The sequence below is a fragment of the Lepus europaeus genome, chromosome 13, assembly GCF_033115175.1.
Source record: "Lepus europaeus isolate LE1 chromosome 13, mLepTim1.pri, whole genome shotgun sequence".
NCBI lineage: Eukaryota > Metazoa > Chordata > Mammalia > Lagomorpha > Leporidae > Lepus > Lepus europaeus.
In genome coordinates this window covers 46,071,601-46,090,824 of record NC_084839.1, presented here as the reverse complement: position 1 = coordinate 46,090,824, position 19,224 = coordinate 46,071,601, and the positions used below count along the sequence as shown (strand labels likewise).

Genomic DNA, 19,224 nt, shown 5'->3' with positions numbered 1-19,224 from the left:
AGATTTGAAGCATGAATAGAAAACATCAGTTCAATATGAAACTAACTGCATATTCCAAAGAGACCACAATACTGCTTGTTGTGATAGTGATTCCATTTCTATTGTGACTCTGATGTGTGTGGGGGGAGAATAAAATGGTCATTCATTTGGCTTAGATTTTACTTTGGGGTTTTTCATAGTATTTTTAAAATACAATACACAGAATCTTTACATATGTATTTCATGGAGATATTTTCAGAACCAGTGAGACTTAAGCGTCATTTTAGCTGGTGTTGCCATAAAAAAAAAAAGTATTTTCCTTTTGGAACAGTGCTTTAGCAAAGGCCTAAATGCAAAATTGAAGTATTTCAGGCTTTATTTTGGCCTTTGCAATCAAATTATACTTTCAACATCCATTTGTGGTTGGTGTTATATATGCACAGTGTTTTTTACCCAACATGTCAGTAATATTTGAGTAGACCAAATAAGTCAGCAATCTTGGATAAGATAGTCCACTTATGATACCATTTCTTAATTGGATATTTAAAAAGTGGATATTCTTAATAAAGAAAATTTAAACCTTGTCTTCCATTAAAATTCTCAGATTTCATTATCATGAGCCAAATGATTGATTTTATCTCCATTCTCCCCATTCCATTCTGACAGACAAGTGATATAATTATGAAAATGTGTTTGAAATGAAAGCATTCCAACAGGTAGGGAAAAAATGACTTAGGTAACATTTAAATAAGCTTCCTTTTTTAGCCCTTTAGACACTATGATAAGAGAATGATCTGCAAAAGGAAAGAGTACAAAGTTGTCATTTAGTGAAAGTTAGCAGCTGAGCTAATTGGCACTCTTTGGCAAAGATGACTGTATTTAAAAGAGAAAGTGCCGCCTTTAGTTTGTCAGGCAGTGACACAGTTACTGCAGTAGGTTCTGTTCCTCTTGAGAGGAAATTAATTTCCTGTAATCAAATACTGTGGATTATAGTCTTTGTCTCCTTCTACCCTGGCTCCAGAAGTAACTCTAAGGTTTTTTATTCAGCAACATTATAGAGGCTTTTGTAAAACAAGCCATGACACATTGAGCATTGGTTTCACCTACTACACTTTGCAAGTCCAGAATGCAGCATATTGCTGCTTTGATACTGAGAGCTATGATTTGTAAGTAACTGTATCTGTAATGCTTTATTTTGGGAACGAGAGGAAAATGACAGCAGGAAAGCTTACATTTAGGCAGAAGAAATTGCAGTGATGTCTGAAAATGTAATTACTAAATGATGCTAGATAGTAGTGAAATAACAGCATAATTGTTGTCCTCTTGATCTGTTCAATTCCTGGGTATGAGCTGTGTGTATATACACATAAAGCACACTTATTTTTATGCACATACATATCTAGTATATATTGTCTTGATATTTACATTTATTCTGCATGATTTACAGAGAATATTTTATAAGTTATAGGATTTTTAATCCATTACATCAGGAAACTATTATTTTCTAAAGGGTAAGGAAAAGGAAAGGCAGAACATATAAACCATAGAGAAAAATAACCTAGACTTAAAGCAGGATAGGATCTTTTCTCTATATAGTTCATATTTTTATATTAAAAATTATGTACACTAGCCATTAGGGATATACAAATCAGAAACACAATGAGATAGTACCTCACCCCTATTAGAATGACTAAAACCCAAAACACAGAGAGTAACAAATAATGGCCAAGATGTGGACAATGGGAAACACGTATATACCATTGGTGGGAATGTAAATTAGTGCAGCCACTGTAGAAAACAGTGTGGAGATTTCTTAAAAACATGAGAAATAGACTTGCCATATGATCCAGCAATACCATTGCTGGGTATATACCCCCAAATTTGAAACAATGTATCAAAAGGATACCTGTACCACCATGCATATGACAGCACTGTTCACAATAGCTAAATTTGGCATCAACCAAGGTGTCCATCATCAGATGAGTGGATAAAGAAAACATAGTAGATATACACAATGGAAGAGTGTTTAGCTGTAAAAACAATAAATTCTACCATTTGCAAGAAAATGGATGCAACTGGAGGACATCACATTGAGTGAAATATGCTGGATCCGGAAAGACAGATGACATATTCTCCCTTATATGTGAGAACTAAGATTTAAAAAACAAACAAAAATAATGGCAAAAAGAAATGTCTTTGTGTACCAGAAGCTGCAAATATAGTTTTACAAAACTTTGTTTTATACCTTTGTTAAACCAATGGTTAGGAATGTTATACTACTATAGTTTTAATTATCTGTGGTTACTGTGTTACTGGATATGGGTGACACGGTGATTTTTCCACTCAATTATTGTTTGTAGCTGTTGTCTATATTCCCATTAAACCAGGGTCTTTATGCTTTTTACTTGTTAAACTGAAGTATTAAGCCTTTTTACTATAATGTAAATTTAAAATATGTTATCTCAAAACAAAGGAAAGGGAGAAAAGAGAGTGGAAGAGAGATAGGTGAGGGACAGAGGAAGAGAATATCATGTTCTTAGAATTATATCTACAAATCACATTGAATATGTTAAAAAGTAATTAAAAAATTGGCTGGCACCGCGGCTCAATAGGCTAATCCTCCGCCTAGCGGCGCCGGCACACTGGGTTCTAGTCCCGGTCGGGGCACCGGATTTTGTTCTGGTTGCCCCTCTTCCAGGCCAGCTCTCTGCTGTGGCCCGGGAGTGCAGTGGAGGATGGCCCAAGTCCTTGGGCCCTGCACCCCATGGGAGACCAGGAGAAGCATCTGGCTTCTGGCTTAGGATCAGCGCAGTGCACCGGCTGCAGCACACCAGCCGCGGCGGCCATTGGAGGCTGAACCAATGGCAAAAGGAAGACCTTTCTGTCTCTCTCTCTCACTGTCCACTCTGCCTGTCAAAAAAAAAAAAAAAAAAAGAGTAATTAAAAAATTCAAATAAAAAATTAGTATGTAGAAGAAAAGTGCTGATCCTCCACCTCCCCCTATCCGCCACCCAAACCCCAGGCCTTTTTTCATTATCCATAGTTGACTTCAGTGCCAAACAAGGCCTTGCAGGAGAAACCAGGCACCTTGTAAGCCATTACCCAAGGGAGAGCCTTGTTTACACTGAAAAGATTGAATCAGGGTTTTGTAGTTGAATATAACTAAGCCAGCCAGTCATTCATTAACATATATAGGTACCAAGTTTTGTCTCAAAACCAATCTGGAAGGTACTTAAAACTGAGAAATGATGTTTGTTTACTTCCTGTTCCTAAGTTTAGCTTTGGACCTCACTCAACCACTGCCAATGAATAAATAAAATGCATACATAATTATGTACACAAATAAATCTCCGACAGAAGAGCAAACCTGTTCTTTTTTTACTTTGTGAAGATGTGACTAGCATTATGCTTAAAACGCCATTATTCAAAATTCTTAATTATCTTGTTCAGTACTGTAATCATTACCATACAAAGCAATATTATTTCTAATGTAATCCTAAATTCAATTGACCTGATTCACTCTAAAAGTAGCCCTAAGTGTCCGGTAGCAACATCAGTCAGATATTTAAAAAGGTCCTCTCTGATATTACAGAATAGACATATTGGCTTGATATTTTTTCACATAACATACTAACATGAAACTTGAAAGCTAATTGAAGCTTATTTGGTGCTGTGCTTAAAGACCCTATTAACAAAATTGATTTGTGAGAAAGAAAAGATGGCAACATATCTCTTTTGGGGTGCTTTGATTCACAGTCTCTGGTTTTTAGTGATGATGAGCCATAGGGATTGCCGTATTCAGCAACAATATACTTTCCCTGAAGCAGTGGGTACTGATCCATTAGGCACTTACACAGATTTCAGTGTTGTTAATGTAGCTCTCTAGCTTTCAGCATTCAGTAAAGTAAATAATCACTTGCTGTTTATTCTTGTTCTGTTTCCTACAGCTAACCCAACCAGAGCAGGTGGGAGAGAGCCGTACCCAGGCTCAGCAGAAGTGATTCGGGAGTCCAGCAGCACCACGGGCATGGTTGTTGGGATAGTAGCTGCTGCAGCCCTATGCATCCTCATACTCCTCTATGCCATGTACAAGTACAGAAACCGGGATGAAGGTTCATACCACGTGGATGAGAGTCGAAATTACATCAGTAACTCAGCACAGTCTAATGGGGCTGTTGTAAAGGAGAAACAACCCAGCAGTGCGAAAAGCGCCAACAAAAACAAGAAAAACAAGGATAAAGAGTATTACGTCTGATCCCGAGATCTTAGAAGGACACTTGTATAGAAATAGTCTTCATTTTATCTGAGACATAATATAAACTTATTTACTTTCCTTTTTACGAAGCACATACAAAAGAAGACAGGGAATGCAATCAGGAAGGAAAGACTGTTTTTAAAACAAACAAGTATCTCACGCTCTTGTTTCTCAAAAAAAGAAAAAAAAACAGGGGCCAATAAATTCCCTAACATCCACAGTGTTTTCATTTACTCTGCCTGTCTTTATGTTGCTGGAACATTTCTAAAAAAACAATGATGACCGCACGCATTCATAAAGCAAAGGAGTATTAGAACATCAAGGCACAACACAAAAACAACACAAAACATAACACGAAAAAGAAGCTACCTATGATCCTGGATTTAGCCAAAGTGCTAGTGCTTTCCCGAGAAGTCAGTTAGTCCAATTGCCAGAGAAGACTGTCTTTTCGAGTGACTCAACCTGCAAACTTCCGAGTTTGCCGCCTGGTGCACCTGGAGCAGTGGTGGGAACTTGTTGGAAATGAAGTGCTGGCTTTTTTGAAGACTTGTGTAGGAACACATTCAAAAAGCCCCTTTCTGGTTGTTGAGAGGAAAAAAAAGTATGGAGGCCTTATTTTCAAAAATGTGAAACATAAGGCACATTTTCACACTAAAATTTCAAAACAAAAACAAGAGGGCATAGATGCAATCATTGGGAAATTTTCATGCACGCTTACTATGTTATTACATATGTTTATATAAAATCCATCTCTGTGTGCTTTCTGGACTGTGGTAAGTGACGTTTTATAGCCTGTTGTATAGAAAATGCAAAATATATCTCTGCTCTTTGGCCATTTTTGGTAAATTCAATGTTATAAGTGTTGCTAAGTATAGGGAGTTTTATGACATCAGAGCAGCAGTTATTTTAGTTGTTTTTTTTTTTTTGCCACCATTATAAATTGCCACAATTAGTTTTTTTTTTTTTAAATACAGTGTAGTGTTTATTCTAAGGAAGATATGTATGAATGTATATAAAAAAAAAAACTCAGCTACTTTTTTTTCTTACATGTACAGCCTTCATTCTGTTGCAATTAAGTTTTAGTATTTGTATGAAAGGTGTGAATTAGAAGGTAAAATATATACATATGTATCTTATAATCTTTTCTCCCCAAATATTCATATGTCCACATGCATTCACCATTCACAGTCACACACACACGTACACACACACACAATACACAAACAAATCCAAAAGAATCCATCATATATAATGGAGACCCAAATGTGCATATAATAGTGAATATTTACTGACAAATTGAAAAACAGGAAGGAAGACAGTTGTGCCAAGGTATTGATGACAAATGGGGTGATTTGCTTCACTGAAATCTTGCTCCCAGGAAGCCCTGAGAAAATGTTAGTCCCTAATGAAATGGAACCTTTTCTTACCACACAGAATATCACTGGTATACTGCTGCATGAAAATGAAGCATTATGTGGGCAGGTTACAGACGCAAAACTGATTAATCTATACCTTAACTCTGGCTGTTGCAATTGAAAATTTTGTTTCCAATAAAGTAATATATATATAGACATATTCTCTGAACCTGATGTGCATGATAAACGTTTTTGGAAAGTAAACACTTTTCTCAACTAAAAAAGTATTTTCAATAATTTTTGATTCTGTATTACTACACATTTTAAAAATTCATTCTCTATCTGTTCATTATTGACTTTTAACTTTTATGGTCTGACATATATATCATTAAAGATAGCTTTCATTTAACATACATTTAGTAGTAGAAAAGTATAGATTATACACTTGTTTTTGCATATCGTTTCAATGATGTTCATAGCAATAAATTAACAATATGAGAAGGTAATTCAAAAGAAATGCATTATGAAATTACAAAGTAATGCTCTGGTAAACATTGGTCACATTACTTGAACATCTCCTAAAAAATGAAATTAGATTCATAAAATAGAAGAATACCTTTAAAATTAGCTTTAATCAACAAAGGCAAAAATGCAAAACATCTTTTGTGATACTTTAGTTGATGAAAAAAATGCCAAGAAGTGGCCTGGATTTTAGACATACAGCACCTTAGAAATATATATGATTTATAGCAAATCACCACTATCTATGGTTGCCAAGAAATTGTTGTATATGAAGAGACTTAAAGGCTTTTTTTGTGACCCAGAAAGCAGAAGGTGTGAAACAAGAATTCAATATTCATTACTTCTGTTTCAAGTTTTTACCTTTTTTAACTTGCCAGGTTAAAGAATTCACAAGTCTTTTCTTTCCCCCTCTCATTTAATCTTACTCAGGGAAAGCCAGTAAATAAAAAGATGATTAAAAAAAACCTAGTAATTTACATATTGAGGTTTTTGAAAATTTGGTTGCTTTTCCATTTGGCCTATTGATCTAGAACTACTTTCATCTGGTAAGATTCTAAAGTAGGATACAAAATAAGTTGAGTAATAACATTTTAAGCAGTATATCTATGGAACATGTTATTTGCAACTGATATCACTATTTAAAATTTCATACAATTCTATAATCTAATACTGCCATTAAATTTTTTTTAATTGGTCTATACAAATTGTAGTAATTTTTTTTTCCTGAATGGAGAAAGAAAATAGAGGAACATGAGTTAGGGAGAGAAAAAGACTTGAATAAAATTGGAAGTATCTTCACACCAAACATATCAGGGTTCCATGCATAGCTTGAAATTAATTTCACACTTACCTGGCATAAATTTGATTACATCTCTAGACTGTAACTTTTATGACTGAGTATGCTTCTTTTTTTAATCCATGTAATGTATTGCCTTTTTTTAAAAAAAAAATACTGAAATATGTGTGGTCAATCCCTAAGACATCAAAGAAAGGCCACATGACCCTACCCTTCTAGTGCTTTGTGTGACTGGGTATCTAAGGGGTTTGTTTTGTTTTGTTTTGTTTTTCTGTTGCAAGGCCAATTTATCCATTATTGGAAATGCTAAGCAAGTGGAATTTACTGTTTTGTTAATAAACTATTTCTTAATACAAGTGTGGATTTTTTGATTTACCAACTCTATGCGGCACCATTTTGCAATAAAGTAGCACAATAAGGGAAGCTACTCTTGAAGGAAGACCCATTCTTGGACAAGGAGGGAAAATGCTGAATCTTTTTTATGTTTTTGGATTTAATTATTAATGTAAGATAGCCATTAAAGGGACCTTTGTGTACACCTGTTCACCTTGATAGAATTGAAACCATAAATTCATAGAACTAATTGAAAGCAACATGGAGATGCTGATTTCATGAATCTGACTTTCTCTATAAAAAGCAATGGAAGGCCGGCGCCGTGGCTCAACAGGCTGATCCTCTGCCTAGTGGCGCCAGCACGCTGGGTTCTAGTCCTGGTCGGGGTGCCGGATTCTGTCCCAGTTGCTCCTCTTTCAGGCCAGCTCTCTGCTGTGGCCAGGGAGTGCAGTGGAGAATGGCCCAAGTCCTTGGGCCCTGCACCCGCATGGGAGACCAGGAGAAGCACCTGGCTCCTGCCTTCGGATCAGCGCAGTGCGCTGGCCGCAGCGGCCATTGGAGGGTGAACCAACGGCAAAGGAAGACCTTTCTCTCTGTCTCTCTCTCTCACTGTCCACTCTGCCTGTCAAAAAAAAAAAAAAAAAAGCAATGGAAGCCGTTAGAAAAGTCTTTGATGATTAATGTTCAATACTTTCACTTGCCATGGTATACCAAATTTCTTTGACTCTATCAACCTTATAAAGTATTAAGAATATTAAGAAATAAGGTTGTACTTTAGTACAGTTTAAATAAAATTCACTTCTAGTAATATTTTTCATAATAAGTGCTTTGAGAAAATATATCGAAGTGTTTGCTTAACTTGTGTTATTTGAAAAAAAATGTATATAGCAGCATATCTCTTTCTATATAACCATATTATGTTTGCTTTTTACCAAAAAAGCAGCATTTTAAAAATCAAATCAGTAAGTTTCAGAACAAATGTTGGTAACATTTAAAACACTAGCCTTTGAAAATAATTTCTGATAGAAACACATAGTTTAGTCTTTTTTTATTCCTCAACAGTTAAAGGCTTGAATGTCAATACTTAATCTTTTATGTACCTGTGTTGCTTTAGATATATGTGTTGTTTCTTTCTTAATATTAAGTCATGATTTTTAGGCAGAGCAGAACAAAGTATCTAGATTTCTTTAAATTAAAGGCTGTTATTTAGCTTACCTTAAAATGTATGGCATTTCAAGACTGTATAAAATTTTAGTAAATGGACTGAGATTCTTGGAATTCATGAACTATGGGAAGCATAGATTCCCAGGGTACAGTAATTAGGCATCAGGTTAGAATATGTTACTTATTTTGTGTATGAGAAACATCTATAATAACTTGGCAAGTAACTCATGGATAAGCATTCTCTTGAGAATATTGTTTCATAAGATTCATTAAATTTTCATAGGACTTCAAAATTTCCCAAAAGTTTGAGAACCACTAAAACATACATTTAATACAAACAAAAGTTGTTTATAGAAATAGTACTGAAGATAAATCATTGGGTGAATAGTAAGAAAACACCAAGAAAATGTCATTGTGCCATTACAATGTACATAAAAAGTATCCTTCCCTATAGCTGGATACCTCCTAGCTATATAAATATTTTGAAAATCAACCTCTATTTTTACAAGTTAAGTCTTCAAATATTTATTGTGCACTAGTTTATGTCTACTCTGTTGGTCTCACATATCTCCACTCTTGTGAGTGACTTAATATTCATTTCAAGGCAAATTTCTCCAATGGCTGGAACATTTGATTTAGCACCTTGAAGATGGGTTTTACACTTTTAATATGCAGCAAGGTCCTAGCCAACACAAGCATCTATCTTTAAGCTTGTGGAAGACATCAATATTGGGAGCGATGGATAGACTATGGCAAAACCTCACTCTTAAGCATCCGGTTACCTTTCAATAAGAAGAAGAAAACTACTCTTCAAAAGAGTTACACAAATAATGCATCTTAAATCACTTCTTGTTAATATCCCTATATCAAGGAGGCTGAGTGGTTTTAGGTCAACTATACCAAGTGCATCTTGTGCTCCTTGTGTTGTGGTACTCTTGCTTGTCATTGAATGCTGTGACTCCAAACAAGAAAGCAACTCCACTGAGGAACATGGGAATTCAAGTAACTTCATATGTCCCTCACCTGAAATCCATCTCTATGAAAAAAATGGTAATGTTTTATAAGGTGCCACAGGACAACCTTGCAGTAAGTACAGAATAACTCCTTAAAAAAAAAAAAAGGGTGATTGAGCCACAGTATCAATGCTTCAGTGAAAATATCAATAGGTTAAAAAATTATCAATTGCTTCTGGTCTGTGATCAAATGTTTACTGTTGAGCACAATGTGATTTTCTAGTTAAATAATCTCAGTAATGATGTATCACAAACACAAAATTTAGACCAAGATGGATGAAAGTCCTAGGTTTGAAAATTATCAGTGCTGTTGGGACCTTAGGCAATCACTTAATCATACTAAATTTATTCAGCTCCCCAAGCAAGATAAAGAGACAGTCTATAAAAACAAAGCATTTATAACACTTCAAAATAGGGAAGGCTTTGTACTGCAGTAGGTTAAGCCACCACTTGGGATGCCTTCATCCCATATCAGAGTGGCAGTTTGAGTCCTAGCCTCTCTGCTTCTGATCTAGCTACCTGCTAAGTTAACTGGGAGACAGCATATTTGATTTCTTGCCACCCACTTGAGAGATCTGGATGGAGTTCCTGGCTCCCGGCTCCTGGCTTCATCCTGTCTATTGGGGCATTTGGGAAGTGAACCAGTGAATGCAAGGTCTCCCTCTGTCACACTGCCTTTCAAATAAATAAATAAAAGTTTGAGTTAATATTTCTTCTGATGCAGATGTCACTTTAACAGTGTCCCAGGCAACACGAGCAACATCTTATGTCCACCCACGGCTCAAAGAAGGATAGGGTAGCGGTTTTGCAAGGCAATGTATTTCATTTGTAGGGATAATTGTGGCTCCTTATGCCTAGCACTCTAACTTCCACTCATTTGTTCTAATTCACTTGGTTTAAAATTAGTTTCTTCCACGTGTCAGCCTTTCCATCACCTTTCCCCCAACTCAGCTTGGGTTTTATTTTTCTCTAATCATAATATTTTGGTTCCCCATTGCCATCACTCAACTTTTATGGACTACAAACTTGTCATCATCCTCATAATCTTATCTTGAGCCTCTATTCTTTTCAAAATGTGATATAGAATGACTACAATACTTGATGATTAGCCGAATTACAATAAGGTTTTCTCTTTCCTTGACCTGAAATTTTCCCTCTCTCAGAATGAATTTGTTTATACTTGCCTGAATTTTATTGAATTTATAATATTAAAGTTATAAGATTTTTTCAAGAGCACTTATTAGTTGAAATTAATTTGAAAAGTACTATTTATTAATTGAACTTAAATACAGAATTTTTTGTATAAGACATTTTATTGTTTTGAACTTGAATACCAGCCAGTTGAGATAAATGTGTATCTTAGTTCTTTTCACAAGATGTCCTAATTCTCATCATTAGCAAATTTTTCATACATTTAGGTAAGTGAAATATGTTACTAGGGAATGTATCAGAGAGTTGTTTCAAGAGAATTCCCTGTAAGCAAAGCCTTTCAACTATGGGCACTTTTGCTTTCCAGGAGATACTTGATAATATCTGTATACTATTTGGGTTATTGTGTTTGAGAGAGTTGCTGGTATCTATCATTTAGCAGGATACTGTTAAACAACTCACAGTGCACAGAACAGCCTCCTAAAAACAATTAACTTGTCCAAATACCTGTAGGGCCAAGGTTCATAAGCATATGTCAACTGGTTATGACACTACACGTCAACTTGTTAATCTTTCAGTGAGGGTCCATTCAGTATATCCATCTTGTCTACCAGAAGAGCACAAGAAACATATTTGTCTTGTAATCAGGTTATAGAAAAATTTACCCCATCTCTAAGTGAATATGTTGATAATGGGAATTAGCTTGATTTTTATATTATTTATTAGTTATTACCAATTCTTTAAAAAGTGGCCACAAAGCATCTATTTTTTAAAAAAATTCTGATTTGATTTCAAGCTCATCACTGTAGAATTTAAAATATTCTCTAGTATTACTTTTGAAACTAGGGCAAAACTCGCTTTTTCCTCCAGGGTCACATCTTGCTTCCTAAATACGTCAAAAGAGTCAGTATAACTTGATTGTTCAAATTCAATTTGTCTGGAATATAACTGGCCTTGACGTGGACAGGTAGCTGTTTGTAAAGGTATCTGGAAATTATTTACTCTTCTCCTACCTTAAACACCAATTTTCAGTGGCACTCTATTTGGAATCTGATTTCTAAAAGCTTAGACAAATGTGTGATTTCTAGCCTACTTAGTCCATTCTTGAGTCTCCAGTAAGTACTCTGATATTTTGCATCATTTCCAGAAGGCTACATTAATTGACTTTTTCTTCTGTCATCTCATAGGCATTCCAAGTCAATATCAGTATGCCCTTTAGAGAAGAGATTCCAGGGAATACAAGAAGAAAAGAAGGGGAGTGAGTAAGTAAAGTTAAGGACACCAGTTAAGATGGAGTCCATACTAGTTTACTGCAAAGGGAAGTATGAAATGTGTTCTAGCAGTGTAGAACATGCTTCACCTGAGGACTAAGAATATGGGGACATCTGTCTATCGATTTCTATCAGCCTTTGGTAGATGGCTGCATTGGGCAAGGAGGTAGGGGTGATAGCTAGATCCAAAGTACTTTGTGTGCCTTTGAGTGGGTTTTGTGGTCCAGAGAAGCCCTCAAGCAGAGTTGCAAGTATTTGCAGTCAGTGGGTTATCGTACTCCACAATGGTGATTCCTAGGTTATATGGGTGGTCACCTGCAGCATCATTTGAAGTTTCTTATGCATTGGTGACTTGATACTTACAAAGAATGAAATCCGTTCTCTGTCTAGTCAAATTGGTTTTGAATTGAATAGCACAATCTCTAAAATGATGTTATTTCATTCTTAGAGAAATCTCTACTTTCCTCATGGCTCTGTGATGGATTTCATAGGATGACTATGGCTAATTTCTTGTCATTTTGCGATGATTTTCCATTATAAGTGTAATAATCTAGAAACTTGTCTCCTTTTTGCTGTTTTGGTGGGAAAAATTTTTTCCAGTGTCACAGGTAGCTGCCTAAATCCAAAATTCAGATATTATTCTCCCCAACCTAACTCAGGACAACTGAGCATGTCATAACTGACCTTGGTAATAGAGGAAAAGTAGTCCAGGAAATCGGATTCAACTGCTATGTTCTTCACAAATGATTCACTTTATATCCTACTGCCCACTGTCAAATTGTTTCAGAGGCCTCCCATTGGCTGGAAGGGGTGGTGTGGGGAAAGCGTAGAGAATGGACCTCTACAAGGTTTAAGTATTTCTTTATTCCATGTGCCCAATGAGAAAGCTGAATTTTATCGAGTCAGGAGATGGGTTGACATCCTTAGCCTGTGTGGGTGGTGCACACAGCCTGTGCCTGTGGGATTTTCCTTGGATGGTAGAGAATATTCCACAACGATGCCCTTTCGTCTCCTTACACTGTTCCTGTTACACCTTCAAAGAATATGTTTAGCTTCATTATTTTTTATTCTACTGCAACTTGGAAATCTTCATGATTCTTTTTTGGTAGAGTTTTAAAGTACAGAGACTATGTGTTTCTGCACAGACCATTTACAACCCTGAATATGTAAATGGAATGCATATACCCACGTGGTCTTGTACTCTGGATACTGTTCGATTTTTCTCCTTCTTTAATTTTGTTTGCATCTCAGTATGAATTTAAAACACTAGACATCACACTATACAAGTTGTTATTGTTATCAGCAACCCTCACAATGTACCTGAGCTGTTCAATTATTTTGGACCCAATTATACAAAAGAGTACCTATATTCTTATTGTCCTTGACTTGTCTTATAAGGACACCTCCATTGCTGTAGTAGAAGTCATATTCTCTGCTTCCTGATCTCCCCACCCTTTGCTCCTGCCTGCAGGAGGCAGGCACAGGGCAGGCATGACTGGCAGAGACAGTTCTAAAATGTGAACTATCAGAGATCTTGAATCCAACCACAACAGTTGCCTTTCATATATTCCCCTCTATTTCCTCTTAGTTCTTATTTCTACATTTGTATTTTTTAGAATTTCTGTTGTATTTTTAGAGTTTCTTTAGCTGCATTTACCTCCAGAGCTTCTGGTTCCTGGATAACACATATTTTCTCAGTATTTAAATAGAAATTTCTGGATGGGTGTTTTGCCTAGTTGTTAATACACCTGTTGCAATGCAGCACATCTCATATGCATTGGCTGGATTCAACTCCCAGCTCTTCTGATTCCAGCTTCCTGCTGATGCAGACCCTGGAAGGTGGCAGTGCTGGTTTGAGTAGCTCAGTCCCTGACTCTCACGTGGAAGACCCATACTAAGTTCCCATCTGTTGGCTTTTACCTGACCTGACCCCAGCTATTTTAGAGATTTGGGGACTGGACCAGCAGGTGGGAGCATTCTGTTTCTCTGTTTTTCAAATAAAATGTAAATATATTTTCACTCCAAATTCATAGTGTATGGCCGACTTGTTGTGAAGGTTCCCTTCCTTCTCTATATTATATATTTTACAAGATACATCCACTCACCTGTATCACTAGAGCAGTGCTTTGTCCCTGTATTGTGAGTAGTAGGTCCAGAGTAACAGTTAACTTGGTTGCTTTTCAAGACATCCAAATTAGTTACCTTTATTATGGTAAAACTTTTAATAGGTAATATAAATAGCTGGAATTTTTTAGAAGTTTACTTTTTTTGAAACAGAGTGGCAATGAGAGGAAAAAAAGATATGTGCATGTGCACACGTGCACACGTGCACACACACACATACCTTCATTTCGTCTGCTGGTTCACATCCCAAGTGCCTCCAACAGCTGGGGCCAGAAGCCATGAACTCTATGCTAGTCTCCCACATGAACGGCAGTCCCAGGTGCATTAGCCAGAAACAGGATCAGAAGCAGAGGAGGGGCCCAGTGCTATGGGTAAAGCTGCCGCCTGCAGTGCCAGCATATGCAATGGGCGCTGGTTCGAGTCCCGGCTGTTCCACTTCTGATTCAGCTCTCTGCTGTGGCCTGGGAAAGCAGTGAAAAATGCCCCAAGTCCTTGGGTCCCTGAACCTGCATGGGAGACCCAGAAGGAAGCTCCTAGCTCCTGGCTTCGGATCAGCGCAGCTCCTGCCATTGCAGCCATTTGGGGAGTGAACAAGTGGATGGAAGACCTTTTGCTCTCTGCCTCTCCTCTCTCTGTATAACTCTTTCAAATAAATAAATAAATAATTTTAAAAAAAGAAAAAGCAGAGGCAGGACTTGACCCCAGGCATTCTGATATGGCATTTGTGTGTCCCAAGAAGTGGCTTAGCTCATAGCACCACAATGCTTGAACCAATAACTAGAATTTTAATGTTTGCCTCTTTGCCAGTTTATTATTCCTACTCTAAGATCTTGTCCATTCCTATGCACAATATTACTTTGCTTCTCTGTGCTTTTATATATTCAAAATAATCTTATCAATTTTAATGTTCAAAATATCATTGGATAAGTATTTTTTCGTGAAAGAAGCTTTGTTTCTGATAGCTTTAGATTTTAAAATTCAGTAATTGATTTGGACTTGTGAATAGGGCTCTTTTAAAATAAAGATTTATTTATTTGAAAGCAGAGTGACAGAGAGAGAGAGAAAATGCCCATATGTAGTTCACCCCCGAATGGCCCGCAACAGCCAGGGGTGGCCCAGGAACCCATTCCTGGTCTCCCCCATGAGTGGCAGGAAGTCAAGTACTTGAGCCATTAATTATCCTCTCCTTCCCAGGAGCATTAACAGGGAGCTGGATTGGAAGCAGAAAAGCCAACACTTTGATGTGTGATGCTGTTTCCAGTGGCGGCTTAACCCACTGCACCACAGCATTAATCCCTTGAGGCTTTTTAATTTAATTTATTTGTGTGTGTGCCTTTTTTATTTTATTTATTGACAAGTAGTAATTGTACATATTTATGGGATACAATATAATACTTCGATACACGCATACATTTTAATGATCATATTAGGATAATCAGCATCCATCATTTCATATATTCAAGGTTTCTTTGTAGTGTGTACATTCAGAAGTCTTTTTTCTAGCTATTTAGAAAAGTATAGTATGTTATTGTTAACTACTATTACCCTATTGTGCAATAGAATACCAACAGCTTATTATTACAATAAGGGAAGAAAGTACTTTTTAATTCAATGAAAGTAAAGTTTTAACTGACAGATAACACCGTAATGTTTTGGAATATACACATTGTATATTCTAGCTAATGTAACATCTACCTCATTAGAATATTCCTTACCTCACATAGTCATCATTTTTTGTGGTGAGAATAATTGATATCTACTCTGCTTTTCATATTCTCGTATTTTTTCAATTCTCATATTTTTCAGAAATACAATATATCATTAATTAAAGTCATGTCATGTACAATAGAGCTCATTAACTTATTCCTTCTGTCTAACTGAAATTAAAAATCACTGGAAACCTCTCTCCATACTCTCCCTCCCCCACTTCTAAGGGACTATCATTTTATTCTCTACATCCGTGAGGTCAACAGTTTTAGATTCCACATACAATTGAAAGTCTGTGGTATTTCTCTTTGTGTGCCTGGATATTTAACCTAACAGAATGCCCCCCAGTTTCATCATATTGTCACAAATGAGAATATTTTTGACCTTCTGTTTTAATGTTTATTATTTTCTAGCTTTACAATTTAATACTTTTTAACATTTTGCCACATTCCGTTCATATGTGTACATTATACACATCCTTATATATAGCACATTTTCTTGAAAACAGAAATGTTAATATCACAAAGTGAGGAATCATGACAATGATCATAACTTGGGGGGAAAGTGTACTGTCAGGCACCCGAGATGATTCAGTGGAGCAATATTTATAAGTATATGCCAAATGATATGACAGCCACACAATTTTAAACTCTTGATATATTAACTTCCCCATATAAGAGAAAAATTGTGATATTTGTCATTTGTTTTTGGCTTATTTCACTTAACATAATGATCTCCAGTTCCATTCATTTTGTTGTGAAATGTCAAGATTTCATTTTTCATGAGTGAATAAGATTTCTTTATATAAGTGTGTGTATGCATATATATATATATTTTTTTTTCTTTATCCAATCAACATCCATAATTTTGCTCTTGTGAATTAAGCTGCTATGGACATGGGAATGCAGGTAGGTACGTCTTTGATAGGCTGGTTTTACTTGCTCAGATACAGTCCCTGGAGTGGGGTTTCTGAGTCATATAGTAGATCTACTTTTCATCTTCTCCATACTGTTTTCCATATTGGTTAAATCAATTTGCATTCCTACAAGCAGTATATATGGGAAACCTTTCCTCTAATCTCACCAGCATTTGTTATTTGTTGATTTTTGGGTAAGAGCCATTCTATTTGGAGTGAGGTGATACCTCATTGTGGTTTTTATTTGCATATTCCTACTGGCTAGTGATCTGGAGTTTTTCATGTGTCTGTTACCCTTTTGTATTTCTTCCCTTGAAACAGTGTATTTATGCACCTTGTCCATTTTGTAACTGGATTTTGTTGTTGTTGCTGAGTTTCTTGGGCCCCTTATATATTCTGGATATTAATCTTTTATCAGATGCATAGTTTGCAAATATTTTCTCCCATTGTTTCAGTCACCTATTCACTTTGTTACTTGTTTTCTTTTCTGTGTAGAAGCTTCTCAGTCCGATCTAACCCCATTTTTCTATTGTGGCTTGTTCTTTTTGTAGTTAACTAGTTTTCCATTGTGAATATATACCACTTTTTTATCCAAAAATCTGTTCATGTAAACTTCAAAGGATAAATTATATACACACATATACTTTGAATATAAAGGCTTCGAATATAATTTTTTGTGAAATTAAAGCATGTAGTTTCAATCTTCTACTTAACAGTTACTGATGGCAAACATTTGGAGGGCCTAATGGGTACAAAGTATTATCATAGCCAACATTTCATTTAATTTAACCACAACCTTCTTTATAAAGTAAGATGGTATGTACATACTACCAAAAATAAGTTTTTACATTCAAAACCTTATTAAATATGTACATACACCTGCATTCACACACACACACAAACATATGAGAAGCTCAACTCAGAAACAGAATGATTTCAGAAAGCATTTAGTGCTTTATTGGGTTTGCATTGTACAGCAGCAGGTTAAGCCACTACTTGTAATGCCAGCATCCAATATCAGAGTTCTGGTTCAAGTCCTTGTTACTAAGCTTCCAATGCAGCTCCCTGCTAATGTGCTTGGGAAAGTAGTGGAGGATGGCCCAAGTACTTGAGCCCCTCCTACCCATGTTGGAGACCTGGATGGAGTTCCAGGCTCCTGGCTTTGGCCTGGCCCAGCTCCAGCCATGGCTCTTTCAAGGGTCAACCAGCAGATGGATCTCTGTTTCCCTATCTTCCCTCCTCTTTCTGTGACTCTGCTTTTAAAATAAATAAAATAAATATTTTTTAAAAAAAAACACATTTTTAAGTGACTTAGGAAGTGCAACCCAATTTAACTAGTCAAATGAAATAACCCACACTTTATTATTTTTATTGTCATTATGTGGATATGAGCATTGTGTTTAATGGAAATTCATAATAACTCAAGATCTTCCTATTTTTATATTACAAATTATTTATTGGAGCAACTGGCTAACAACATAGTTTTCCTTTCTTTTGAATGTTGTTTTTAAGATAAGACCCTCACTAACAGGTCAATGACATGCACCTTGGCCTAAGGTAACATAGAGAAGTTAAGCAGCTATAGTGAAACACACAAATCTACCCTAAATACATTGTAGCTACCTTAAATACATTGTATTTATGATGTGAGTGATGTGTCAGTGATGATAAAGTTTCTTGTAACTTACACATTCTGATCTATTATCCCATCTTATCTTTACCATATTTCTGTGAGGTGGATATGATTGCAATTTTTATCTCCATTTTATAAATGATAAGATTGAGAACCAGAAAGGCTAAGAAACCAAATGTAAAGTGACTTCTAGCCATAAATCAATATCTCATATATTAGGTTATGTCACTCTTGAAACCAGGGGAACTAAATTTAGTATCTTAGATTAAAAGAGATGAAAGAGTTTTAAAACTGCCTTTTTGTATATAAGAAATTGAGGATTAACATTAAGAAATGGCACACATGAAATTGCACTCCCTGTGAGCAAAGCAAAACCTGATTCTAATTCCCACCTCTGGTCTCCATAGCCAAGAAATACACTCTTAAACAGAAAACAAACTGTACTTGCTAGTGATATCATGATCACTTTCCCAAACTTGACTTCTTTCCATCTTTCTGCTGTAAATTTTTGAGCTGAGCTCACTGCTTATCTGGTACAATAATTGCTTGTAGTGGGTGGTGAAAATGCAATGCCTAGCACATATGGATAGTCAATAGACTTTTTTTGAATGAGTGAGTCAATACAATTGGGTCACCCTTTGCGTTTCCACTAGCATTCACATATTACTTCTCTGATGTAGTTGAGACACGACAAAATTCAAAATCAATTCAAAAACTGGTGAGCGAGGATAAGCAGTTGGCAGTATTTCCTGGTCTATTATTTCAACAATAGAATTTGCCTTCTATTGCTGCTATGTTACAGGCCTGAAGAAAGGAGCAGTACTTTCTTAATCCGTTGCAATTCACTCTATCCAGTTACACAATGCTTTCATTTACTCAACTCTTCCTTTTCCTTCTACTTTTGCTTTAATATCTGGCCTACAACACCTTTTAAGTAATTCTACTGTCTAGGTGGATTTTGATACTTCTGTGACTTATCCTCTCAATGGCAAGATTTCACAAATTGT

At 36.0% G+C, this 19,224-nt stretch overlaps 1 protein-coding gene across 4 annotated transcripts in view; it reads left to right on the top strand.

Moving 5' to 3' along the window:
- Positions 1–7,263, top strand: part of NRXN1 (neurexin 1) — a 1,232,227-nt gene extending 1,224,964 nt beyond the window's left edge. For all 4 annotated transcript variants that reach the window (XM_062209424.1, XM_062209423.1, XM_062209422.1 and 1 more), the window contains one exon: positions 3,927–7,263. In XM_062209424.1, coding sequence (XP_062065408.1) covers positions 3,927–4,234 — 308 coding nt within the window. In that variant the 3' untranslated portion in view covers positions 4,235–7,263. The remainder of the gene's footprint in view (positions 1–3,926) is intronic.
- The last annotated feature ends 11,961 nt before the right edge of the window (positions 7,264–19,224 follow it).